Raw genomic sequence first — 24,418 nt, 5'->3', positions numbered from 1 at the left:
TGAACAATATAATGCAATATTAAATATTATACCTCTACCCCTAATCCTAACTGTCACACACGTTGACATTTTGTTTTTATTTAAAATGTTCTTATTGTAATAATAATAATAAATCTGTGTGTATGAATGTTACTAAGATTTTGTCAGTATGGTATAAGCAGTCTTTTGCAGATTTGAATGTGAATCGGAGAGGATCATTAGCGCCCCCTGTCATGTGGATATATTAACGGTTCAATGAATTGTTTTCTTCCAATGAAAGTTTGACATGTCATTTCCTCATACAAAGGCTGTAACAACTAGGAAGTGTTTATTTTGGATTTGTTCTCAGAGAAACCTTTATTCAGTTTCATGTTGTCTGTGTCTAAATGGCACTCGAGGATGAGCTGTCGTGTCCCGTGTGCACTGATGTCTTCAGAGACCCGGTGTTACTGAGCTGTGGACACAGTTTCTGCAGACAGTGTATTAATGATCACTGGACCTCCAGCAGCTCCAGAAACTGTCCCGTCTGTAGACAGCTGTCCCCGCAGGAGCCAGTGTCCAACCTGTGCTTGAGGAACACCTGTGAGACTTACCTGAGAGAGCAAAGCACGAGGAAAGAGAGGGATGAAGAACACGAGTGTCAGATACACGGAGAGAAAATCGAGCTGTTCTGTCAAACAGATGAAGAGGTTATATGTGCAGTGTGTAAGAAACAGGAGCATGCGAGACACAAAATACAGCCGCTGCAACAGACTGTGCAACAACGCAAGGTGAGAGTGTGTATTAGACATTTTATATATGCTATTTAATTATTTATTAAAATGACGTGGTTATTAAAGCAGCATACCAATCATTTATAACTACTTTAATTTGATTTCCATAGAACGACTATGGAGTAAGTTAAGCTGAAATTGAATTTCCTTTTAAGTGCTTAGTAAAAGGTTTCATACACGTGTTGTTTGATAATGGCGGGGTTATCTGGAAAGGAAAAGCTGAAAGCAGCTCTTCGTCCGGCTGAGAAGACTTTGTGGTCCTTACAGAATACTGCAGCACAAGATGCCAAGATCTGGAATTACAATCAGGTGACACATTACATACATGTTTCATATTTTATCTTTAAAATAATAGTTAATTAAATATTTGATTCATTTTGATGTGGGAAACATTTTTATTATTAAAAATGGCACGCAATTTGTCAACTTAATTGAGTTTAGATTATTAGATTTGAGATTTTATGTCACTTGGTGATTGAATTGTTTTGACTCAATAAAATGTCTATGTAAATCTATGGGATTTTTTTTTTTTTCAAGTTTAGATTGTAATTTTTAGGAAAAACATTAATTTTTCAAGCCAACATAATTAGGCATGATAATCTGCTAATTTAGATAAACATGCATGAACCCCCCCCCCTCCCCCCAGTCTCAAGTTCAGCAGACAGAGAGAAGAATCAAGGAGGAGTTTAAAAAACTCCATCACTTCCTTAAAAAGGAGGAGGAGAGTAGGATCGCAGCTCTAAATGAAGAGGAGAAACAAAAGAGAGTGAAGATGGAGAAGAGAACAGAGGGAAGAATACGTTCGCTCTCAGACAGACTCCGAGAGCTGGAGGAGCGAATGAAGGACGATGACATCACCTTTCTTCAGGTTGGGACCGCAGAAACATCACATACTCACAGTCACATGTGTGTTGGCTACATTTTATTTAACAACAGTTCCTAATCTTGCTGTCTCATTGTGCATTTTTGCAGAATTATAACAGCATTATGAACAGGTATTTTGTCTTTTCTATAAGAACAAATGAATTAGTTTATGAGTGCACAGATTCTTTATTCTGAAGTCGGTTTGTGTGCATGTGTTCAGAGCTAAATACACACTCCCAGATCAGGAACAAAGTTCAGAAGCTCTTATTGATGTTTCTAAACATCTGGGGAACTTGAAGTACCAAGTGTGGGATAATATGAAGGACATCTGCCCTTACTGTGAGTACTAGACTTGCTCAGTTTCTGTAAGAACTCCTACATTTATCGACTTGAATTACTGTTCCCTGGTCTCTGCAGATCCTGTGATCCTGAATCCACATACAACTCCACCAGACTTTTCTGTGTCAGATGACCTGACCTCTGTCACCTCGTGTCTCCATCGACAGGACAAATCCAATGCTTTTCCTCTCAATAGGAGCTGTATGGTTTTGGGTAGCGTGGGATACGGTATTGGCACTCACACCTGGCAAATTGAGATGGGAAACAGTCGCAGATGGAGTCTTGGAGTGTGTTTCAGATCAGATGGAAAACCTGTTACACAGCCTCTGAGTCCTGAAAATGGCTTCTGGGGCCTCAGACGAGATGGATGCATGTACAGTTTCCTGAGCACTCTCACACGGTTCACTATAAAGACAAATCCTGAGGTAGTGCAAGTGAGACTAGAGGACGATTATGATGTTTTGGGCAGGTGGCAGAGAAAGGTGAGCTTTTCTGATGCCAGGAGTGATTCCCATTTTGCAAAGATTACTGGAGTGCCTGCAGGGAAAGAACTCTTTCCATTTGTGATTCCGGAGGATCAGTCCGTCCCACTGCGTGTCCTTCCAGTCCCAGCTAAAATCACTCTGGCTGGTAAACAGGTGGAGCGCAATCCGTCTTTCCAGGAGAGATACAAAGGCTTTATTGAGATCTGTTTTTGGGTTTTCATAGCCTTACTGGTGATTCTTTCATTCAGACATAACACATGAAGTTAGTGTTCACTATTGTCCTCGTGCCTGATCAACATAAGATCGATTTTGGGGTGAACTAACCCTTTAAGAAGCAATGACCAATATTTGAACGTGCTGCTGATTTTAGACTATTTAACCTTTGGGTGGTGAGTTATGTATTTCTAATTAGTCATTTTCATCATTTTCATCAACTAAAATGTAAAAACTAAACAATGCATAATTCTCTCTGTATAACGTGAGCATAAACTGAGTGTTATGTAAGGTACTGAAGTGATTTAGTCAAGAAGAGTACATAATTAATATTTCTCCAAACCCATAAGACCTTCATTCATCTTTGGAACACAAATTAAGATATTTTTGATGAAATCCGTGAGCTTTCTAGATTTCTGGCTCTCCATAGACAGCAAGGTTCCTACCTTGTTCAAGGCCAAGAAAGTTACCAAGAACATTAACAAAATAGTCCATGTGACATCAGTGATAAATATAAATATATATACAGTTATTATTTTATTTTTTGTGATAAAAAAAAAAAAAAAAAAAAAACTTGGTAACACTTTTTATATTCATATTTATAATAATAATAAAAAAAAAAATTCTGATGCTACTTAAAGTGGTCAAATACCACTTATAAGTAGTAGTAGTAATAATAATACTGTTTTTTTTCTCAAACAGCCATAAGATCAGATATCAGATCAGATGAATGTGTAATATGACACATTTGCTTTGGACTATTTTTATTGTAATATCAGTTTGATTATTTTGATGGTACCCTCTAGACGGCTGTTGATAAGTAACTAATATATTTACCATATTACAATGGTCCCTTTACAGTTCTGCTATCATAAAAATGCACTTAATTTTTAAAGTGCAGTTTAAAGTGATACATATGGCACATATAACAGCCAACAACACTACTACCACTTATATTGTAATAATATTTCACATATTTATTTTCAATGTCAAGTACATTGCATTGTGGGATGTTGTACTCCTCTAGTTTACTCTGTTGTTTACACATTATATATACACTTTCACAAAAGCAGAGTGTAAGCAAGTGTATCTACACATATTATAAAAACAGATAAAAAACAAAAACATACAAATCTATATATAGGCAGAATTATATGGTGCATGATGTCCACAAGAAGAAGAAAAAAAAAACTCTACAATAAAATATTGTTAAGATCTGGATGAAAGTATTTCAGACATCCTATTTAGCTGAAAAATGTTTTTTGTACCTGTCTGGTTTTCTGGAAAGGATGTGACACTTCTGAATCTTGGTGCATCTCCTCTGTCCTGCTGCTTTTTGATATATTATGCAAAACAAAAAAGAGATACAAAGACACAAATTAAATGTAATCATAGACAACACATTGGGAGTTAACTAGTTGGTGATTGATCTTATATGATTCAAAAGAGCTTCCAAATATCTGTCCATTGTTGTGGACACCACGCAAGAAAAAAAGTGAATGTTTACTATTGTCCTCATGCATTATCAACACACAGTTCCTGTATAATAACTGTAAAGCTACTTTGACAACATCTGTATTGTATAAAGCACTGTATAAATATGACTTGACCTAGAGAGGCATAATCCTGCATGAACAATCAAAAAACTAAATCGCTCAAAATGGATTGCTGTGGATTGAAGACCAAATTGAGGCTTTCTGATTTATTCTCTCGTCTCTTAGTCTGTTTGGTCTCATGTTTATGGGACATGACCATTTTGTTTCCTCTTTCAGAACTCTTTAGTTTTCAGTTGATTCTTATGAACAGATCTTTAAGTGAGGCCATATTTAGTATTAGATTTTCTTTTTTTTTTAAATCAAGTATAAACTTAAATAAATGTTTCTATGTATTTATTCATTCATTTATTCAGTTACTTGGTTATTGGTTACTATCAGTTATTTTTCCCGTTTCTCACTATTTGTTTGTTGGTTGGTTTATTGGTCTAGTTCTGGAATTGAGATTTCATCTTCATTCTTACTTTACACCATACTTGTGATGACGTTCTGCGCCACTACAGGGAGTGGTTTCATAGCGATTGTGGCCATATAAGACCATAAACAAGACACACCGTAACCAGGTAGCACACGCAAATAAGAAAGTAAAAGTAAAAAGACATCACTTCGAGCCTTAAAGTAGCTGTGCATTTTGTGGTAAGTTATTTAGTTATTTATTTTTTGCTCTCCATTTTACCATATGGCCATAATTATTTGCTATTTGTTTATGTTCTTATTTGAGATTCAAATCTTTGTATTTATATAGATTAACAGCTATGAACAAAATGCCAGAAACGTCGATGGTTAAATACTGTGATGTAGGTGTGGGCTATATGGCAAAAATAATTATAATATATATATATATATATATATATATATATATATATTTTTTTTTTTTTTTTTTTTTTTTTTTTAGGAAAATCACGATTCACAATTTTATTTATTCATAATTGTCATGATGATTTTAGTATTTTGCTAATTTTCTGAGCAACACAGCCAAACTAATTAATAATGATTACAAAATACAACTCATTGTCATAATTTTATCTGTGTTGTTTATACTGTAGCGAGGCTTTTATTAACAGAAAATAACAAAAACAGGGAATAAAATTGATAAGATGATTAGTTTCATTGAGGTGGAACTGGAATATCCTACATAAAAAAAATAAAAAAAATAAAAAAAAAAAAAAGTCTGGGGCCAGCACTACAGAAAGCTTGCATCTGATTTTTTATGAGCATTAATGACAGATTCATCAGTCAATCAATTTTTGACGTTCCATGAGTCCAGCGTGCCCAATGCTTCCCCCAGCCAGGTTTGCCAGGTTTTCTCATCAAAACCCACCCAGTCAAGTTTCAAGGTGTCCCTCTGTCAAAAATCTTGTCTAGGAGTAAAATACTTTTTTGGCAGGGTAACACTGGTAAAAATCATATTCCAGGGGCTAAATGTCATGTAATTGAAGTCACTTCAGCCAGCAGAAATGGAGAAACAACCCACGGCAATAGTATAAAATTAGCCCCATTTGGCAACACCGTGCCCCAGTATTTAGTTGGAATTTCCAATCCGCTGTCACCAGTGTGTCTACATCAGATCTTGTTGCCGATCTGCCTTTTTCAAGGCGCTCTTTTGCAGACAAAAGAGGAATAACTGAGAAAGGATAAACGACTCAAACTGAATTCGCTAACAATGGTTTTGTGCACCATTTCAAAGACTCTATCTATGAGTGGCTAACAGAACATAAAAATAAAAATGGCCAAATAAATTGTGCTTGGTGTGTGGATATCCAGCATTTGTACAGTTTTGTTGCTGTGAGCACATTTTAGAGTGACATGAATGTTCATAGTGACCTGTGTATTGGAGGATTACTTTTACTGATCCATGTAGTCAAATTTAACCCACCCCTATCTAGCCTACTGTTGAAATTGTTGATCACCTGTTGTTGTTGTTGAGAGCCTATGTGTGTGTGGCTGTGTTAGCTGTTACAGAGATGTGTAAGATAGATGTGTAATGGTATGTAGTTTACTGAAGGCCCTGACTGGAATCCCACGGTATGCTACTGGTATCAAATTTAACTTGTATAACTTGTATGACAACAGTGCATTGTTTTTTTCTAATGCTTCATTTCACTTACAAAAACCACTGGGTCAAAAGAACCCAATAGCTCGGTTTGTCCCTTTTTAAGCCAGCTCTGGATTATATTTAACCCATCATTTTTTTTAGAGTGTAGTGTTTCATGCAATGTAATGCACCGTTTATGAAAGGGAACTATATTTCTGTTATGACTTTTTGGAGGGATTGTCATGGTAATGTGCAGTAGGTGGCCAACCAAAATGATGGTTCTACCACCGCTGCCGTGTCTGCAAAGTGCCTTTGCATCCTTTGACCGCTGAGTGGCGCTTTAACCACAACTTATCAAACAAGCGCATCAATGCACATTTTCACAAATAGCGGTCAGCTTTGTCTCACTGACATGTTACGTTTGATGGCTGCAGTCGGGGAAAATGAACGAAAAACACTGTAGACTAGTTAAAATATTTAATATTAATATAAAGTTTATTACTTGAAGTTATGCGTGTTTCTTAGAACGAGCAGGATAAATGTCAAGCCTATGAGCCTGTGCTTATATTTTCTCCAAGCTGCACAGTTTAACAACATATTTAAGATTTGACACATTTAATAGGTGTGCAGTATTATTTATATAATATGAATTATGTGTTATTATGTGAAATTGTGTGTATGGCATGGTTGAAATAATATTTTAGTTGAAAACTTTAAGTGCCATTGTTTAAAAAATGCTTTATTGACTAAAGTTTCAAAGACCTTAAGTTGTTATGCTTTAAGTGAAAGTGACGTGATATTCAGCCAAATATGGTGACCCATACTCAGAATTCGTACTCTGCATTTAACCCATCCAAAGTGCACACACACACTGTGAACACACACCCGGAGCAGTGGGCATCATTTTTGCTGCGGCACCCGGGGAGCAGCTGGGGGTTTCGATGCCTTGCTCAAGGGCACCTAAGTCGTGGTATTGCTGTCCCGAGATTCGAACCCACAACCCTAGGGTTAGGGGTCAAACCCATTAGTAATTTTGCAGTATTTTCACCTAAATTACTAGCCCAATTCTATATGGTAAAATTGACCCATTATTTTTTTTTTTTTTTTTATTTATAATAATTGTAGCGAAGCAAAACAAATTTTAAAAACTTTTTAACTGCAAGCAGATATAAAGAAAATGAGAAATAATCTCAAATAGCCCTTATTTTCCATTTCTGAAGTTAACTGGCAACTCTAATGATGATGTAATTGTCAAAAAAATAATAATAATAATTATGAGATTTGTGAGCGAATAATAAAAGAAAAAGGAAAAAGGTGGTGCTTGGTTTCGGGAAGGAATACAGCTCATAAAAAATGATAAGATGAACAAGTCATGATAACATATTATTAATTCATAGAAATAATTTAAACAATTAAAACTTTTTTATACTAGATTCAACTTGAATTTCAATACACTCTGCACCCTATATATATATAAAAATAAAATAAAAATGATAGTTATTAAATTGTCATTAAATAATAGGCCTATATATATATATATATATATATATATATATATATATATATATATATATATATATATATATATATATATATATATATATATATATATATATATATAGGCCTATTATTTAATGACAATTTAATAACTATAATTTTTATAATTTAATAACAATAGCATGCATAAGAAGTCTGTGTAGACTGTAGCCTAAGACTATCCCACGTTTTGAAATTAACTCACTGAAAATTTTCTAATTTATTTCATTTCATTTCATTTATTTATTTTACAGGGACAGTGCTCATTGATTAACAGTAAAATAACTGTAAATGAGCCAGAGTTAGCTCAACAGGCTAATTTTCATCTGTTGTCCCTGGCCAGTTATTATAAAGGCAACCTAAAAATCAGCATATAACCCCCCCCCCCATAAAATTACTTTTTACAGTCCACAAGTAATAACAACAATAGAAAAGTAATAATAAAACAGATATAACACACCCCAATAAGTAACAAGCAACGTCAGCACACAATATAGGCTAAAACATAGTGAGAAATTTCTAAGTCTGACACAAGACAATCTGCTATCAAGCAACAATTCTCAGCAGACAGTCAATAGTCTAATGTACACATATCTGATTATCAATTAGCCAGTTCTTAAGCTGACCAGTAAAAGAACGATAAGTGTCTGTTTCTCTTATCATCCTTGGCAATAAATTCCACTGTTTAGTTGCTATTACAGAGAACGCTGACTGACTAAAGGCACTTTTTCGAGTGGGAATGATACAGTCCCCTCTTGTGATACCTCTGGTAACATGAGTGCCTGCTCTCTGCATAACAAATCTCTTCAGTGGAGGTGGGGCCGTACTATGCAATATCTTATAGGCTAGACAAAGATTACTGTAAGTGATCAAATTTCCCAGCTCAGAAGTCTATGGGTATTTAAAATTTGACAAGTGTGAAAATTATTAGGTTTCTGAACTAAAACTTTAAGAGTTTGTTTATAAAGACTTTCAAGTGACCTAATTGTAGACTTGTTAGCTTGTGCCCAGCTTGTCAAACAATATGTAAAATGCTGGATAATCATGGCATTCATATATATCATAGCAGTTTCAAAGGTGAATGAATCCCTAACAAATCTAATATTACTTAAATTAAATCTAACTCGTTTGCACTTTCATTTTAACATGAATTCTAAAACAGAGATTAGAATCAATCCAAACACCCAGATACTTGTATTCAGTCACAACTTGCAAATTTTGACCTGATATCATTATGTCAGGATCTGGAACAATACATGGTCGCTTTGAAAAGAACATGCTAATGGTTTTTAAGTACATTATAATGTTATATTATAATTGTATTGTTGTTTTACTTCCTCATTTCATTCTAAATTAACAAACCGACATTTTACAATTACATTCAGTTCTCAATCTGTCCCTTTGCGGAGGTTTCGTGAATGATGTTATCTGGGTTACAGTGCACAAACTGACTTGAATAAATAAAGCAGAATATAAACATTCATTTTCTGAATGACACAGCACAGCGAGAGCACACGTTACATGAGCACATATCTCTGAACTACCCATAATGCATTTCACTCGGAAAAGCAACAACCATAGCGATAACTCATAATCCCTTTCTACCGCAACACTATCGTTGATATGACTGTGATAGATGCTAAATGCTGCTGCATGCAATGAAAACTGCTAACATGACACTAAGATTAACTTGTTTATGGTTGCTCATTTTGTATTCAGTTAGGCAGACCATGCAAACATTCACAGCTACATGGATTAAAAGAGCATTCACTTATCTTAGATGTTGATTTAGGTTGTTCTGAAATGTGCTGGAAACTGCTACAGCAGACAAAAGCCAATTATTTGAAAATTGAGCAGTAAGCTCAATGGCTACCGATACAGTAGAGAACCAATCAGCTGCTATGTGACAATGATGTTGGCAGGTCAGATTGAGTTAGACCTGTTGGACTGTGCCATCTAGAGGTTCATGCCACTCTGTATTTGAACTTTTGTTGTTGAAAATGTAAGTAAAGTGCATTTATCTTAGGTAGTTCAACACAAATAATACAGCAGACTACATGCATACTTAAGAGTATATGAGTATTTTTATGTAGCTGTACTGCAGTACACCAGTTAAAGGGATGGTTATTAAAAAATGTATTTTCCATCATCATTTACACACCCTCATGAAACATGTTTTTTAAATCTCTTTTCTTCCTGACATATTATGTATATATATATATATATATATATATATATATATATATATATATATATATATATATATATATATATATATATATATATATACACACACACACACTGTATAAAAAAAAAGTTGCGTCAACTAAGGCAAAAATAAAAAAAAATTTTATTACTAAAATAAGGCAACTTATTGCAAGCGCTTTTTTGAGTAAACTTAACAAACGGGGACTAAAGTCCACCCAACTTAAAATAACTTAATATCACAAGTTGTCACAACATAAATAGTCATGTTAACCTAAAAAAATATCAGAACAAAATATTTTTTGTTTACTGAACACAAGGCCTATTATCTATAAGCATACACAATTGTAAAGTAAGAAAAGTGACATGACATTCAGCCAAGTATGGTGACTTATACTCAGAATTCATGCTCTACATTTAACCCATCCAAAGTGTACACACACACCATGAACACACACACACGGAGCAGTGTTCATCATTTATGCTGTGGCACCCGGGGAGCAGTTAGGGGTTCAGTGCCTTGCTCAAGGGCACCTCAGTCGTGTTATTGCCGAGCCGAGTTTCGAACCCACAACTCTAGGGTTAGGAGTCAAACTCTCTAACTACTAGGCCACGACTTTACATTACTCAGGTTGTCTAAATAAATAAAAGACCATAACATGTGTCAAATAACTTTTTTTATTATTGAAAGTTTGTGTCTAAAGCACAAGGACATACCAAGTCTTGTATATTAACTTCTTTACTCAATGCATTTTACACTGAACTCAACACATGGTACATAATGCATGTTAAATAAATCCAGTGTTAATTATACCTTAATACGTTAGCAGTCTTGTGGCATGAAGTCACATGTATTTAAAATTTTTGTTTGTTTTTAAAGGAACTATTATTTGAAAATTACTATATTGCGTATTTTAACATCAACCTAATCCACTGGGCAAAGATACGTCCAGTGGACGTCTTTTTATGTCTTTGCAGACGTTGAAAAAACGTCCACTGAGGAGACAGAATGTTTTTATGACGTCTTTTTTTTAAAAATGTTTTTAATGTCTTGTGTACGTCCGATATAGACGTTCACAGATCCTCCTTACAAGGTTCTGTGACTTTATTTCTTTCAGACATCTAGAGAAGCTCTTATTGAGAATTAACACAGGTTTAAATGTTGATACTTGATTCATTTGAAGTCACCAATGTGGTGGAGAGTGTTTGGTTTAGTTAGTTCTCTTGCTTTTGAAACTGTGTGTTAAAAAATAGAGTTCAAAACAAAGCAGTTTGTGATATCCGGTTCGCGAACGAATCATTCAATGTAACCAGATCTTTTTGAACCAGTTCACCAAAATGAACTGAATTGTTTTAAACGGTCCGTGTCTCCTATACGCATTAATCCACAAATTACTTAAGCTGTTAACTTTTTTAATGTGGCTGACACTTAAAAGTGTTCAGATCAACCAGAATCATAATAATTAATAACAAACAATTATATCATCATTTATATAGTGCTTTTCTGGGTACTCAAAGCACTCCCTCTGAGTTAAAACAAACCAATATCCCGGAGTAATTCATGTACTCAAACAGTACACTGACTGAACATGTTTGTTCTTTGTTTGGGAGTTTTCCCATGCATCAATTTTGCAAAGCATTCCTGAAAACTGAGTTCACAATTTAAGATTATTTTCCACATGCTTTAACAGATAGAAAATCTGAATTTCATGTACTCCTATAAAAATGTGATGCTGTTTTGGGGTTGATTGTTTTTTATATGGGATTTAATTTTTGCTGTTGTCATTATGTAAAAAAATAACGATTTTTAACTGTACCCATTATTTGTGAATTTTTTTCAGTATAGATTCTAAGGCTGAAGGTCAGTTTAATGAAAACACACACAGAGGTGATATAACAGTCTGATTTACAAATTATTTTTTCTTTTAGTTCTTTTTTTCTTTATTTTATCTTTTAAACTATGTTTCCAACACTCTTTGACAGATGAGAGGACGTGAAGAGACAGAAGATTAGGACGTTTCCTCTAAAATGAGTCAACACGTGAAGAAAGAGGAGGACACTTCCTTAAAAATAAGCTGTGATCAACCCACAAAGAGTCAGCCCTCTGCCTTCAGCAACGCAGAAATGACCTCTGACCCCAAGTAAGACATTCACCATTTCAGCATTTGGCAGACATTTTTATTCACCTAAATGTACTTTTGTAGTGCACTAAACTATATAGTATGTTTGTGAAAAATTAAAGTAGTTCACTTTCAGAATGACAATTCTTTCATCATTTACCCACTCTCCACTTGTTTCAAACCCTTATGAGTTTCTTTCTTCTGTTGAACAGTTGATGAGCCCCATTGACTTCCATAGTATTTTTTTTTTCTACTATAAATGTGAACTACTCCTTTACGTTTTGTTTGTTGTTTATCAGCATCACAAGGATGAAGAAACCGAGATCAGAGTCTCCAGAACTCAGCAGTGTGTCTCTGAAGAGTGACAGATCTATGAAGAGACTCCCTTCATTCAGTGATTCAGCAGTGACCTCTGACTCTCTGTTAGTATAAACATTTACTTGCTACTTTACATTGTGCATCTCAGATGAATAATGATTTAATTAATAATAATAATAATAAACGTAAATGCACATTAAAATAAGTTAATCAAAATATGTACTTCATAATCATATTCAATATTCTAAAACCTGCCTCAGCTTATTTAAATTATAGATTTTACTAAATTAATGAACATACTTTTATGTACCAAGCTGCTTTTGAACATATTCATCTTGCATTACCCATACTGCATTTTCATATCTCAGAGTGGAATACATTTCAGGTGGTCTTTTAAGCATCACTGATCTTAGATGAACTGTCTTTTTGCAGGAGCAAAATGCCTGGCACAGATGCGATCAGCTCATCTTCTACATCCCACTCTCAAACCCACATCAGACATGAAATAACTGAAACAGTCCTACGGAAACACACACTGGAGACTGGAAACCTGCAGAGAATCAAAGACCAGCACAAAACCAGCATGAAGGTCAAGTATGAGAGATTATTTTAGGGAACCAAATTCCAGGAGAATGAAACCCTCCTGAACAGGATCTACACACAGCTCTACATCATAGAGGGAGAAAGTGAAGGAGTGAATGAAGAACATGAGGTTTTACAGATGGAGAAAACATCCAGAACAAAACACTTACAAGACACTGTAATTGACTGCAATAACATATTTAAAGCCTCACCTGAACAAGGATGTGAGAAGAAAGACCAGATCAAGACTGTTCTTACTAAAGGCATCGCTGGAATCGGAAAAACCGTCTCTGTGCAGAAGTTCATTCTGGACTGGGCCGAGGGAAAAGCCAACCAGGATGTAGATTTCATGTTTGTGCTTCCATTTCGAGAGTTGAACTTAATCCGAAATAATCAGTACAGTCTTCACAGACTTCTTCTGGACTTTCATCCTGAACTTCAAGATCTGGACTCACAGATTTATGAGGAGTGTAAAGTTGTGTTCATCTTTGATGGTCTGGATGAAAGCAGAATCCAACTGATGTTTTCAGGTGCTCAGAAAGTTTGTGATGTAACTGACACTTCATCAGTGGCTGTGTTGATATCAAACCTCATAAAAGGAGAGCTGCTTCCCTCTGCTCTCATCTGGATCACCTCCAGACCAGCAGCAGGCAATCAAATCCCCTCCAAATATATCAAGCGTCTTACAGAAATTGATGGATTCACTGAGCCTCAGAAGGAGGAGTATTTCAGGAAGAGAATCAGTGACCAGCATCAAGCCAGCAGAATCATCTCACACATCAAAAGAGCAAGATATCTTCACATCATGTGCCACATACCCGTCTTCTGCTGGATCTCATCCACTGTGCTTCAGAAGTTCCTGGAAGAAGATCTGAGAGCAGAAATCCCTCAAACTCTGACTGAAATGTACATCCACTTCCTGATGATTCAGATCAATATGAGGAACCAGAAGTATGAGGAGAGAGGTTTAAAGAATCGCCTGCAGTCCAACAGAGAAGTGATTGTGAAACTTGCTGAAGTGGCTTTCAAACAGCTGATGAAGGGCAATGTGATGTTCTATGAGGAGGACCTGATTGAGAGCGGCATCGATGTCACTGACGCCTCAGTGTATTCTGGGATTTGCACTGAGATCTTTAAGGAGGAATCTGTGATTCATCAAAGGAAAGTCTACAGCTTCATTCATCTGAGCATTCAGGAGTTTCTTGCTGCTTTCTATGTGTTTAACTATTATGTTAGTACAACTATTGAGGTACTAAAAAGCTTCATTTCAGTACAAGCTTTGCTTAAAGCTGCAGTGGATAAAGCCCTTGAGAATAAAACTGGACATCTGGATCATTTTCTGAGGTTCCTGCTGGGCATCTCACTGGAGTCCAATCAGAGACTCTTACAGGATCTACTGACACACACAGAGAACAGCTCAGAGACCATCAGGAGAACCACACAGTACATTAAAGACAAGATCAAAGATGGACATGGACTCTCCACTGAAATATCCATCAATCTGTTTCGCTGTCTGCTGGAAGTGAAAGATCAGAGTCTCTCCAGAGAGATTCAGGAGTTTGTGAAATCAGACAAACACTCAGAGAAGAAACTCTCTCCTGCTCACTGCTCAACAATCGCCTACATGCTTCAGATGTCAGAGGAGCCACTGGATGAGCTGGACCTCAAGAAATACAACACATCAGATGAGGGAAGAAGACGACTGATGCCAGCTGTGATCAACTGCAAAAAAGCTCTGTGAGTTTTTATTTACTTTAATTAAAGTTCATGAAATTTCTGCTGGGAGACACTATTCTTTGTGAAAGTCAGTATCATTTCAAATTTTTGCAAGAATAAAACTGATTTGGAAATATTTAGAAAAAACATCCATAGCTTGGTTAACTCTTTATTAATTTTAAACAATGTCTTGATTTGTTTCAGTCTTTTTGATTGTAATCTCACTGCTCAGTCCCATGAAACTGTGGCATCAGCTCTTCAATCCTCAAACTGTGTCCTGATAGAGTTGGATCTGAGTAACAATGATGTGCTGGATTCAGGAGTGAAGCTACTAGCTGATGGACTGAAGAGTCCAAACTGCCAGCTGGAGATACTGAGGTCTGAGTCATTTATATGGTGATGCATGAATATTTAAATTGTACTATTTCCATAATAATTATAAACAACTACCTGTTTAAATTTGATGTGTGTCTGTAGGTTGTCTGGCTGTATGGTGACAGAGGAAGGCTGTGGTTATTTGTCTTCAGCTCTGAATTCAAATCCCTCACATCTGAGAGAGCTGGATCTGAGCTACAATCACCCAGGACCATCAGGAGTCCAGCTGCTCAAACACAAACTGGATGATACAAACTATAAACTGCATATACTCAAGTATGTGGGGCAGATGTGAGGGGGGGTTACTTAAGATTATTAAACAGCCACCGTCAGCTGATAATATATTTGCACATAGATGGATCTGCTGATTGTCACAGCCTTCCAGCACGAGCATGTGCTTCTGTGTGAGCACTTGGGGAAGAGTGTGATGCGATGTTAAATTTAGAAAATCAGCATTGTTTAAGAATCTGCTCAACAACATTCAAATGTTGGCGGGTATCTCTCCCCCCCATTACTTATTTATTTGATTGTGAATTTTGGGACATTGTCTTGAAATCACAAATTGTTGTCCTGACATTTTCTTGAAAACTCTATTGATGTTTTTTTCTTCAGTAATTGAAAAAAGCAACACCATTTATGCCAAGTAACTGAGAACATTCTCTGTTCAACAGGTTGCGAAGCTTGTGTGTCAGACACACCATGAATTGGCTTAAATAACCTCATTGAGTTATCCTTGATTATTGTTTGCAGTGCCTTGGGGAAGAGCATGCTATTGCTGCTCTTGAGGATGCTGTTTGGGGAGTTACTTGAGGTAACTCCAAGAGAACCCCAGGCACTCCAAATTAGATTAATTAGAGAACCCCAGGCACACCAGGGGGAGAGATCCCAGATCCTCCATGAGGAGTTAAAGACCTGAGCACAGGTGGGAGTATTAGTGAGGAGGCGTTTTCAGAGCTGCACCAAGCCACAGATCTTTCTCTTCGTGCGACCAAGCAAATGACCCATGACATTGGCCATTTTATGGCTGCATTGGTTGCCATGGAGAGACACCTGTGGCTCAACCTCAGGGGCATTAGGATAGGGACAAATTTGAATTTGGTTCCAGTTTTCCCCAATTGAAGGCTTACAAATAATATTCTTCTTATTCTTCTTATTATTTTTTAGTTTAGATCATGGAGGCCACTTCAGAATCACATCAGGACTGAGGAAATGTACGTCTTTTCAGTCTATCACACACACACACACACACACACACACACACACTTCTCATATCTCTTTTTGTGTTCAGATGCCTGTGATCTCACCCTGGATCCAAACACAGCACACACTCAACTCATCCTCTCTAATGGGAACAGAAAGGCAACATACGTCAAAAATCATCAGCTGTATCCTGATCATCCAGACAGATTTGAGCACCATGAGCAGGTTCTGAGTCAAGACAGTTTGACTCGACGCTGTTACTGGGAGGTTGAATGGAGCGGATGGGCTTATATAGCAGTGACATATAAAGGAATCAACAGGAAAGGAGGAAGTGAATCTTGGTTTGGGTACAATAACAAATCCTGGAGTCTGTACTGCACTGAAAACAGATATTCTGCCTGGCATGATAATAAGAAAATTGACATGCCAGCCCCTTCATCCTCTAATAGAGTAGGAGTGTATGTTGATGTGTCGGCTGGCACTCTGTCATACTTCAGCGTCTCTGACACACACAGACTCACACACTTACACACATCCAACACCACATTCACTGAACCTCTCTATGCTGGGTTCAGGGTTTTTAATTCCTCATTGTCTCTGTGTCAGTTTAAATAATCTGTTGTGGAAACAACTGAGATGTTGCAAACAAATGGTTTTCATGCATTTAGACTTTTCAGGCCCTTTCTTTCAGAACATGCTGTACAACTCCTTGTTCAATCTCTTGTTCTTTCCTGGCTGGACTATTACAGTGCTCTCTTGATAGGTCTTTTAGCCAGTTCTATCAAACCTTTACAATTAATGCAGAACGCATCAGGAAGATAATTTTTTTAAGGAGCCGGAAAGAACACGTCACACCTCTGTTTATCAATTTGCTCTGGCTTCCAATAGCTGCTCACATAAAATTCAAGACATTGATATTTGCCTTCAAAACAACAACTGGCTATACACCCCTTTACCTATATTTATTACTTCAGACTTATGTGCCCTCTAGAAGCTTGCATTTTGTAAGTGAAAGTCACTTTATTTTGCCATCCCAAAGAAGCACACAGTCACTTTTACAGACTTTTAAATAAACTGTTTCCACCTCTCTTCCATCTTTATTTGACCATCTAACGCTAGCACTATCTATTTTAATTATATTCTTAAAAAAGAAAGAAAAAAATAACTTCTTGCACTATATTCATTTGCAACTTGTTTTCTAAAAAATATAAAAGGAACTAGCTTTCTAATCTTTTTGTATTCTATCTGTTTTCTTTTCATTATTTATACAATTAACAAAAGCAAAAAAGACCCCTAACACTAGCTTGATCTATTCTTTTTCTATTCTGTCTGTTTTTGTTTTATTTATTATATTATTTTAAAAGCCCTTGCTATGTGTACTGCGTTAAGATAACTGAGACTTGCTCTTTAGTTGATCTTGATTGCTTTTATTGTCCTCATTTGTAAGTCGTCATAGTTACATTAAACATTAAAAAGTTTGAGTCAAACTGCCTAACTACTGATCACTATAATGGTGATGTCAAACCAAACTTTTTTTTTTTCAATAAACCATCAACATCTAAATCTCCATTCATCTCAATGAGACTTTTTGTAAAGGTAATGCCAGAAATAAAATCAGCCATGGTTTATAAGTCAAGCTGGTACTTGTATGTTTTTTTTTATTTACTCTGAGCAATGTCCACATCTTTTATGGAAGCTTTATTAGAATGTTAGAGAACAATGTTCTAACAATTTTATCAATAAACATTTTTAGAATGTTTTTAGAAAATGTTATCCTAACTTTTGGCAGAACATTCTGGGAACTAAATTAAAACTTGCCGCTGAAAACATCCTCAAAACATGAAAAGTTTCTAGCTGGAAATGACTAAATGTAATGTAAATTTGTTTTGATAAACTAAAATGTGATTTATGTGCATAGATTAACCTTCCAAATATTATTTCAGTAAAGATTAATTTTAATTCTTAATTAAAGACTCATAAAGAATCATGTTCACTTCATTAGGCTGTATTAATGAAAGCAACTTTTTTAGGGTCAGATCAGGTGAAGGGGACTGTAATGTAATCTGCATTGTAACACTTGGTTACTTTTTTTTTTTTTTTTTAGAAATCTTTGCACTTTGTGAAATGTTTAATTTCTGTCATGTAATGTCTTTATGGTCCACATTCAGGACTAAGAGTTCCAACATTGAGTTGGTCAAACATTGAGATGGAGCAGTGATATAGTGTGTTTTTAAAGCATGTGTTCAGACAGAAGACACACTCACACACTGTCTGCTATCCGTCTCGTGTGTCTTTCTGTTTTCTGCTCTCATCTCTCAGTCGGTTTTCATTCTTCATCTTCATTGGTTCTTTCATCTCCTGAATTGATGATGTTGAAGTATCTGCTGCTGGATAGGGGTCTCTGTGAGTCTGTGTGTCCAGGAAAGTAATCTCTCTGTGAGATATATCTGGGGTCTCTCTCTGTTCTGTCTGGGTCATCTGATTGCTGAGAGACAACTGACACTGTAGTGTATTTTTGTCTGCCATGTTTCTGAGGAATCACACAGTCTCGGGGTTTTGTTTCCAGAAGATAGACTTTATTTCAGAGAGAAACAAAGCTGAGATATTCTCTGTGAGAAGATCTCCCGAATGCTAGGTAGCATCTCATTATATACCCTATACAGGGCGTTTCCAAATCGTCAGACTTTTCCTTATGCTTGCAATTTTAATACCTCCCTAGAAAGAAGGGGCCCTCTACTTGTTTTGGTATAAAGAAAGGCCCTTTCTGTATGTCTGACCATATGTTTCTCATCAGTTCTGTACATTCCAGCACGTAGGCAACTTTCTATTAGATTTTAGACCTATAAGATTTTAATAGAATAATAACTAGCAGCAAAAATGGCTAGATTCACATTGATTATATACTTAATTAATTAAAACCTTACTAATAAAAATCTTCCACATATTCTCCCCTTTGAGACTTAATAAGTCTCACATTTGATTATTCTTATCCAGAGTGCTACTCCATAATCCAGTCATATTAGTTACACTACCTAGTGACTAAATAAATCACATTGTATTATCACCAGTGACTAGATTATGAAATTCCACTCTGAGGGATTACTGGACCAAATATCTCTCTCCTAATTTGACAAGGAGGGAGTAAAAGATCCAGTCTCCCCTTCCTTCTTTAATAGTAAACAATGTTATAAGCATGAACATGCAATTGGTTCAGCATTTTTGCCTATAGTGTTCATTGAATATTCAGCACCTGTGCACTGAAGGGATGGAAGTCCTTCTGATGACATCATCAGCCTGGGCTGTTGTACTGGGTTGTCAGTCTGTGATGGCACTCAAAGACCTGATGTTGTGGTGTACGGTCTCCGTTGTTTTTCTGCTTCTTCTCAGTCTGGCTTCTGGTTGCTTTCTGCCAGAGTTTGGCATTTCATAATGTTCTTTTCACCCTCAGGAAAAGTCTCAAGTGAAAGATTCACCTTTTCCTGCTTTAATTTCAGTCTTTCTCCTTGCTGAAGTGTGTTCTCCTCTACTTTCTATTAGATTTTAGATCTATAAGATTTTAATAGAATAATAACTAGCAGCAAAAATGGCTAGATTCACATTGATTATATACTTAATTAATTAAAACCTTACTAATAAAAATCTTCCACAACACACATGAGGGACACAGAGGGTCCCTGTATGTTTTAATCATTTCATTTCTTATTTAGAATGCAATAACAAGAAATGGAAGATGGCTTGTTTATCCGTTTTTCCGTATAGTTTTACAAACTGAAAATGAGATTTTGGCTCGATTTCTAATTTTTTTAGTTTGGGGTTTAAAAATCAGTTTATGCCTTTGATATTTAATTCACACTTGGGGGTGGTGCTGAAACACTCCTCTCATCTGATTGGTCGAATTGCTCCGCATTCAAATCATAATTCAGTAATTATTTTACTAAGCTAGCTAGATAACAGCAGGTCATGTAGCGACAAAAATAAGTAACTGAAAGTTTTGGAATACAGGAATAGGGCAAGCTACCTTTCTTTTTGAAAAACTGTGTGACATACTGTCGACTTCGGCGTTCTCTGTCTTCTCTTTCCTTCTTTTCTTTCCATTTTTGATGCCCTGACTTTTGCCTGCGTGTCACTGTCTGGAGCTAGAATTGAGTCTTTATAACATGCTAGAAAATAAATGATCTGAGAGAAAAAGGTTATCACACTGATAGCAAAAAAGCATTTCATGAGAGAAAAAAGAATAATTGAGAGAAAATGTTTTCATACCAATAGCAAGAAATAATATTTGAGACTACAAAAAGTTTTGAAATTATTTTCTCATAGAACATAAAAAATATATAAATGTGAATTTTTTTTTATTTTTTCTGAGAAAAAAATCTCTCTCAAAATACTTTGACAAAAACTCTTGTATTATTATTATTATTATTATTTATTTTATTTTTTTTTTTTGCTATCAGTGTGAAAACATTTTCTCTCAAAAAAAAAGTGAAATGCTTTTCTTTGCTCTTGATGCAATTTCTTGCTCTCGTGTCAAGATTTTGCTTTCACTGTGAGAATTGTGTCATGGGCGGGGCCACGTTCCTATTGGCCAGTCGGGTGAGCATCGTCTTGTCTTGGGAGTCGAACTGAATCATTACACCATTGTTTGGTTCATCTGCATATATGGCTAGTTTAGTTGAGCACGGACACTCCAATGTTTGGGTAAGATGATGACACACAGCTGGCTGAGCAAGTTCACTGAAGATTAAACATTAAAAAATAGGAGTCATATTCATGAATGAATGTGTATTATATTATTTGCTTGCTAATCGCTAGTAAAGCTAACCAGCCATCATGCTAGGTAAACTTACAAACTCACCTGGTTTATGCTATTTTTAAATCAAATGCCAAATTAATGTTTTGATTCAGATAGTTTCACGCCTTATTTAGTGAGTAGTGAGCTAGTTTCTAACTTTGCACTTGCTAGCCTCAAAGCACCTGAAGAGTAACTACTTGTTCATACAACCTCCTGTACAACTTTCCACTAACGTTAGTATGCATGGAAGGTTGCAACCCTATAGCTAGCTAACGTTAGACAGTGATTGATATACCGTTTGAAAGTGTCCCACCTAGTTTTGTTTAAAATAGTCTTTGTATGGTTGTTTCAATACACGTTTAGCTCCACTGCATGTGTAGCTTGCAAACTCAGCTACACAGGGCTTATTCTAAATAGTTTTTACCATCTAGCCGAGATCTAGAGTTGATAAGGTAAATTGCAGGTCTAGGACTAACTCTTACATTAGCAACCCACAAATATGTTTGTGTCTGTACTGTCATGGTAATTATTTTTTCTTTTAAATCCCAGCATGGAAAACCGACCACAGGTAAGCCATTGAAAATGATTTTTAGTTAAGTACATTGGACCAAGATAGTTATTTTAAATATGTTTGTACATCTAAACTAAAATCTCTTTCCAATTAAATACAGCTGAGACACAGGAGAGGGCACGGCAGCTACTTGCCCTGATTTTGTCAGTAATTCTTCCACAAGAACAGTGACAGGGCAGCCAGTGTGAAATGGCCAATAGGAGGATCTTTGTTGACATCTTTGTACGCATGCGTGAGTGGTTGTGTGGCAACAAAACAAACAGTATGGCGGGCTGTAAAGACGTGACGAGCACTTTCAAGAGAGTTAGCGAAATCCACAATATAATAAGCACTTTAACAACTGAAGACCGGAGGAGGTTTGGAGAGAAGCTCAACATTTGTATTGGTGACAAAATCGAAGTTATTCAAAGCCCATATGAGATCTGGGATGACAAAAAACATTGGTCCGACTCGCCCGTGTCTTGGCCACCAATCTGCTGGGGAGACATTTATTCTTATTTAATAGAAACCCCTGTACCCTTCACTCATGAAAGATTAAAGGCTTTCAAAAGTCTGGAGGCCTATGATTATTTTGTTTCTCGAAAAGTTGGGCCGATCTTTTCTGCCAAACAGAAAGCAGTGATCATGCTAAAAGCAGAGGTTAGACCTGGCCAAGCAGAGTCACAGTGTGATTCACATCTCCCGTGGGTGATCGCCAAAGAGAACAGTGAAATAATCACTGCTCACTTGCGACTGCAAAGCCGGGTAAGTCTTCATTGATCAGTGTTCTTATTTACTTATTTATTTATTGAAAATGTAGTGACTGTTGTACCAATTCAATTGTACAAACCTGAATCAGAACGCGAAAACATATGACTCGGTTGATTTGACTCAGTTTAATTTTTTTATTCAATCTTCTATAAATACATAGTCACTAAGACTTATCATGAACAAAATGTGCCTCACAAACTCGATCAGAAGCTGCAGGAATCCAGGCTTTCTTCGGAGCGTCCAGGTTCAATCGCCTAATTTCGCTATCCTTTTCGGATGGAATTCGAAAAAAACTTTTTATCAGGCCCCCAACGAGCCGTACAATCGACCACACAGCAAGAGTGAACCATCCTCTTCTCTAAATCCTCCTCCAAACGTGCAAAACAATCAAATTACAGGTATCTAGCGGTGTTTCCTGCCACACGATTCCCATGATGCAACGCGACAAACATAAACAATGACGTCACAAAAGATCCGCCTATTCCTCCAGGCCCACAGGAAGTCAGATTTTGCTGGTTCTAGAACCAATTAGTTAATTTTAGGCAATATACTGTAGTCAGTGAGTGGTTTTTGTTTGTTTCTGTTTTTGTTGTTTTTACTGTTGTTGTTCTGACTTAACCTGTATTATGCCCAATAGGCTTTAGAAAATGGTTGATAAAGTGCATTTAAGAAATTCACTCTATCCTTACGATACTGGTTGAAAAACATTGTGTGGTCTGCACTTCCTTGTAAAAACCTATTAGTAGTTTCAATTAGTAACCTATTAGTAGTTTTAGTATCATTTAGTTGTTGTTGATTACGCTTGTCTATCTTTTGTTAATAAATTCTATTTTATTGTCCTTGACTTTGATTATAGCAGAGGTTCTGCAAGTTAAAGTTCCCACCAATCTTTTTTTATGTGATGTACGCATAACAACACCTTAAGTGACACATGATCCAAATATCATAACATCATTGTTGACGCGAGTACCCATCACTACACTATTTCACCTCCCTAGGTTGGCGACAGCACAATTCACTACATATGGCATCAATAAAATAAGTACATTGCATTTATTTATGTATTAAAATACAATTTTGAAAAATAATAATTTTCCATCTTAATTTTCTGTGACGGGATTGAGTTGTACCCTCTGTGACTAACTATTTTCTGTACCACTATAAAGAGACCTGAATTATGTAATTTCTGGTAAATTATGTCTAAATTATTAGTAGAATTGTTAGTGTGACGGGATTGAGTTCAGACTAATGAACATAAAATATTTAGTATTGACATTTTGTCAATAATTTTCAAAGTACATTCTTAGTAAAGTGCCTAAGGTACATGACAAAATGCATGGTTTAATATATAAGACATTACTTTATTTATATATATATATATATATACAAACCCGATTCCAAAAAAGTTGGGACACTGTACAAACTCTTTACATGGTAACCCAGTTTTCCAAAAAGAACTTCAAATTTTTATTCGTCTGACCACAGAACAGTTTTCCACTTTGCCACAGTCCATTTTAAAAGAGCCTCAGCCCCTAGAAAGCGCCTGTGCTTCCTGAAGTGTTCTGGAAGTATTCCTGAGTCCATGTTGTGATTTCAATTACAGTAGCATTCATGTATGTGATGCAGTGCTGTCTAAGGGCCGAAAGATCACAGGCATCCAGTATGGTTTTCCGGCCTTGACCCTTACACACAGAGATTGTTCCAGATTCCCTGAATCGTTGGCTGATATTATGCACTGTAGGTGATGATAACTTCAAACTCTTTGCAATTTTTCCTCTGAGAAACCCCTTCCTGATATTGCTCCACTATTTTTAGCCGCAGCATTGGTGATCCTCTGCCCATCTTGACTTCTGAGAGACACAGCCACTCTGAGAGGCTCTTTTTATACCCAACCATGTTGCCAATTGACCTAATAAGTTGCAAATTGGTCCTCCAGCTGTCCCTTATATGTACATTTAACCTTTCCGGCCTCTTATTGCTACCTGTCCCAACTTTTTGGAATGTGTAGCTCTCAT

The 24,418-nt window shown here is 36.2% G+C and overlaps 3 protein-coding genes and 1 long non-coding RNA gene across 5 annotated transcripts; all 4 read left to right on the top strand.

The window, feature by feature from the left end:
- Positions 1–221: 221 nt before the first annotated feature.
- On the top strand, positions 222–2,739 carry LOC113074249 (tripartite motif-containing protein 35-like). 2 transcript variants are annotated; one of them, XM_026247009.1, is made up of 6 exons: positions 223–749; positions 966–1,061; positions 1,399–1,620; positions 1,725–1,747; positions 1,837–1,955; positions 2,034–2,739. In XM_026247009.1, exons 1-6 carry the CDS (start codon positions 366–368, stop codon positions 2,699–2,701), a joined length of 1,512 nt encoding a protein of 503 aa, XP_026102794.1. In that variant the 5' UTR covers positions 223–365; the 3' UTR covers positions 2,702–2,739. The 2 variants fall into 2 exon arrangements, with proteins under 2 accessions (XP_026102795.1, XP_026102794.1); XM_026247010.1 differs by lacking the exon at positions 966–1,061 and having other exon boundaries at positions 222–749.
- Positions 2,740–13,906: 11,167 nt separating this feature from the next.
- On the top strand, positions 13,907–14,743 carry LOC113074246 (protein NLRC3-like). Its single transcript, XM_026247004.1, has one exon. It carries the CDS (start codon positions 13,907–13,909, stop codon positions 14,741–14,743), a length of 837 nt encoding a protein of 278 aa, XP_026102789.1.
- Positions 14,744–14,945: 202 nt separating this feature from the next.
- LOC113074253 (uncharacterized) lies at positions 14,946–16,296 on the top strand. Its single transcript, XR_003280617.1, has 3 exons — positions 14,946–15,096; positions 15,196–15,369; positions 16,258–16,296. It is a non-coding gene; the product is annotated as an uncharacterized LOC113074253 (long non-coding RNA).
- A 6-nt stretch (positions 16,297–16,302) lies between these two features.
- LOC113074245 (stonustoxin subunit beta-like) lies at positions 16,303–16,927 on the top strand. The gene is made up of 2 exons (XM_026247003.1): positions 16,303–16,339; positions 16,388–16,927. Exons 1-2 carry the CDS (start codon positions 16,303–16,305, stop codon positions 16,906–16,908), a joined length of 558 nt encoding a protein of 185 aa, XP_026102788.1. The 3' UTR covers positions 16,909–16,927.
- The last annotated feature ends 7,491 nt before the right edge of the window (positions 16,928–24,418 follow it).

The sequence above is a fragment of the Carassius auratus genome, unplaced genomic scaffold (genome assembly GCF_003368295.1).
Source record: "Carassius auratus strain Wakin unplaced genomic scaffold, ASM336829v1 scaf_tig00014168, whole genome shotgun sequence".
Taxonomy (NCBI): domain Eukaryota; kingdom Metazoa; phylum Chordata; class Actinopteri; order Cypriniformes; family Cyprinidae; genus Carassius; species Carassius auratus.
Note: the sequence above shows the minus strand (reverse complement) of the source record. Positions and strands in the feature narration are given on the sequence as shown.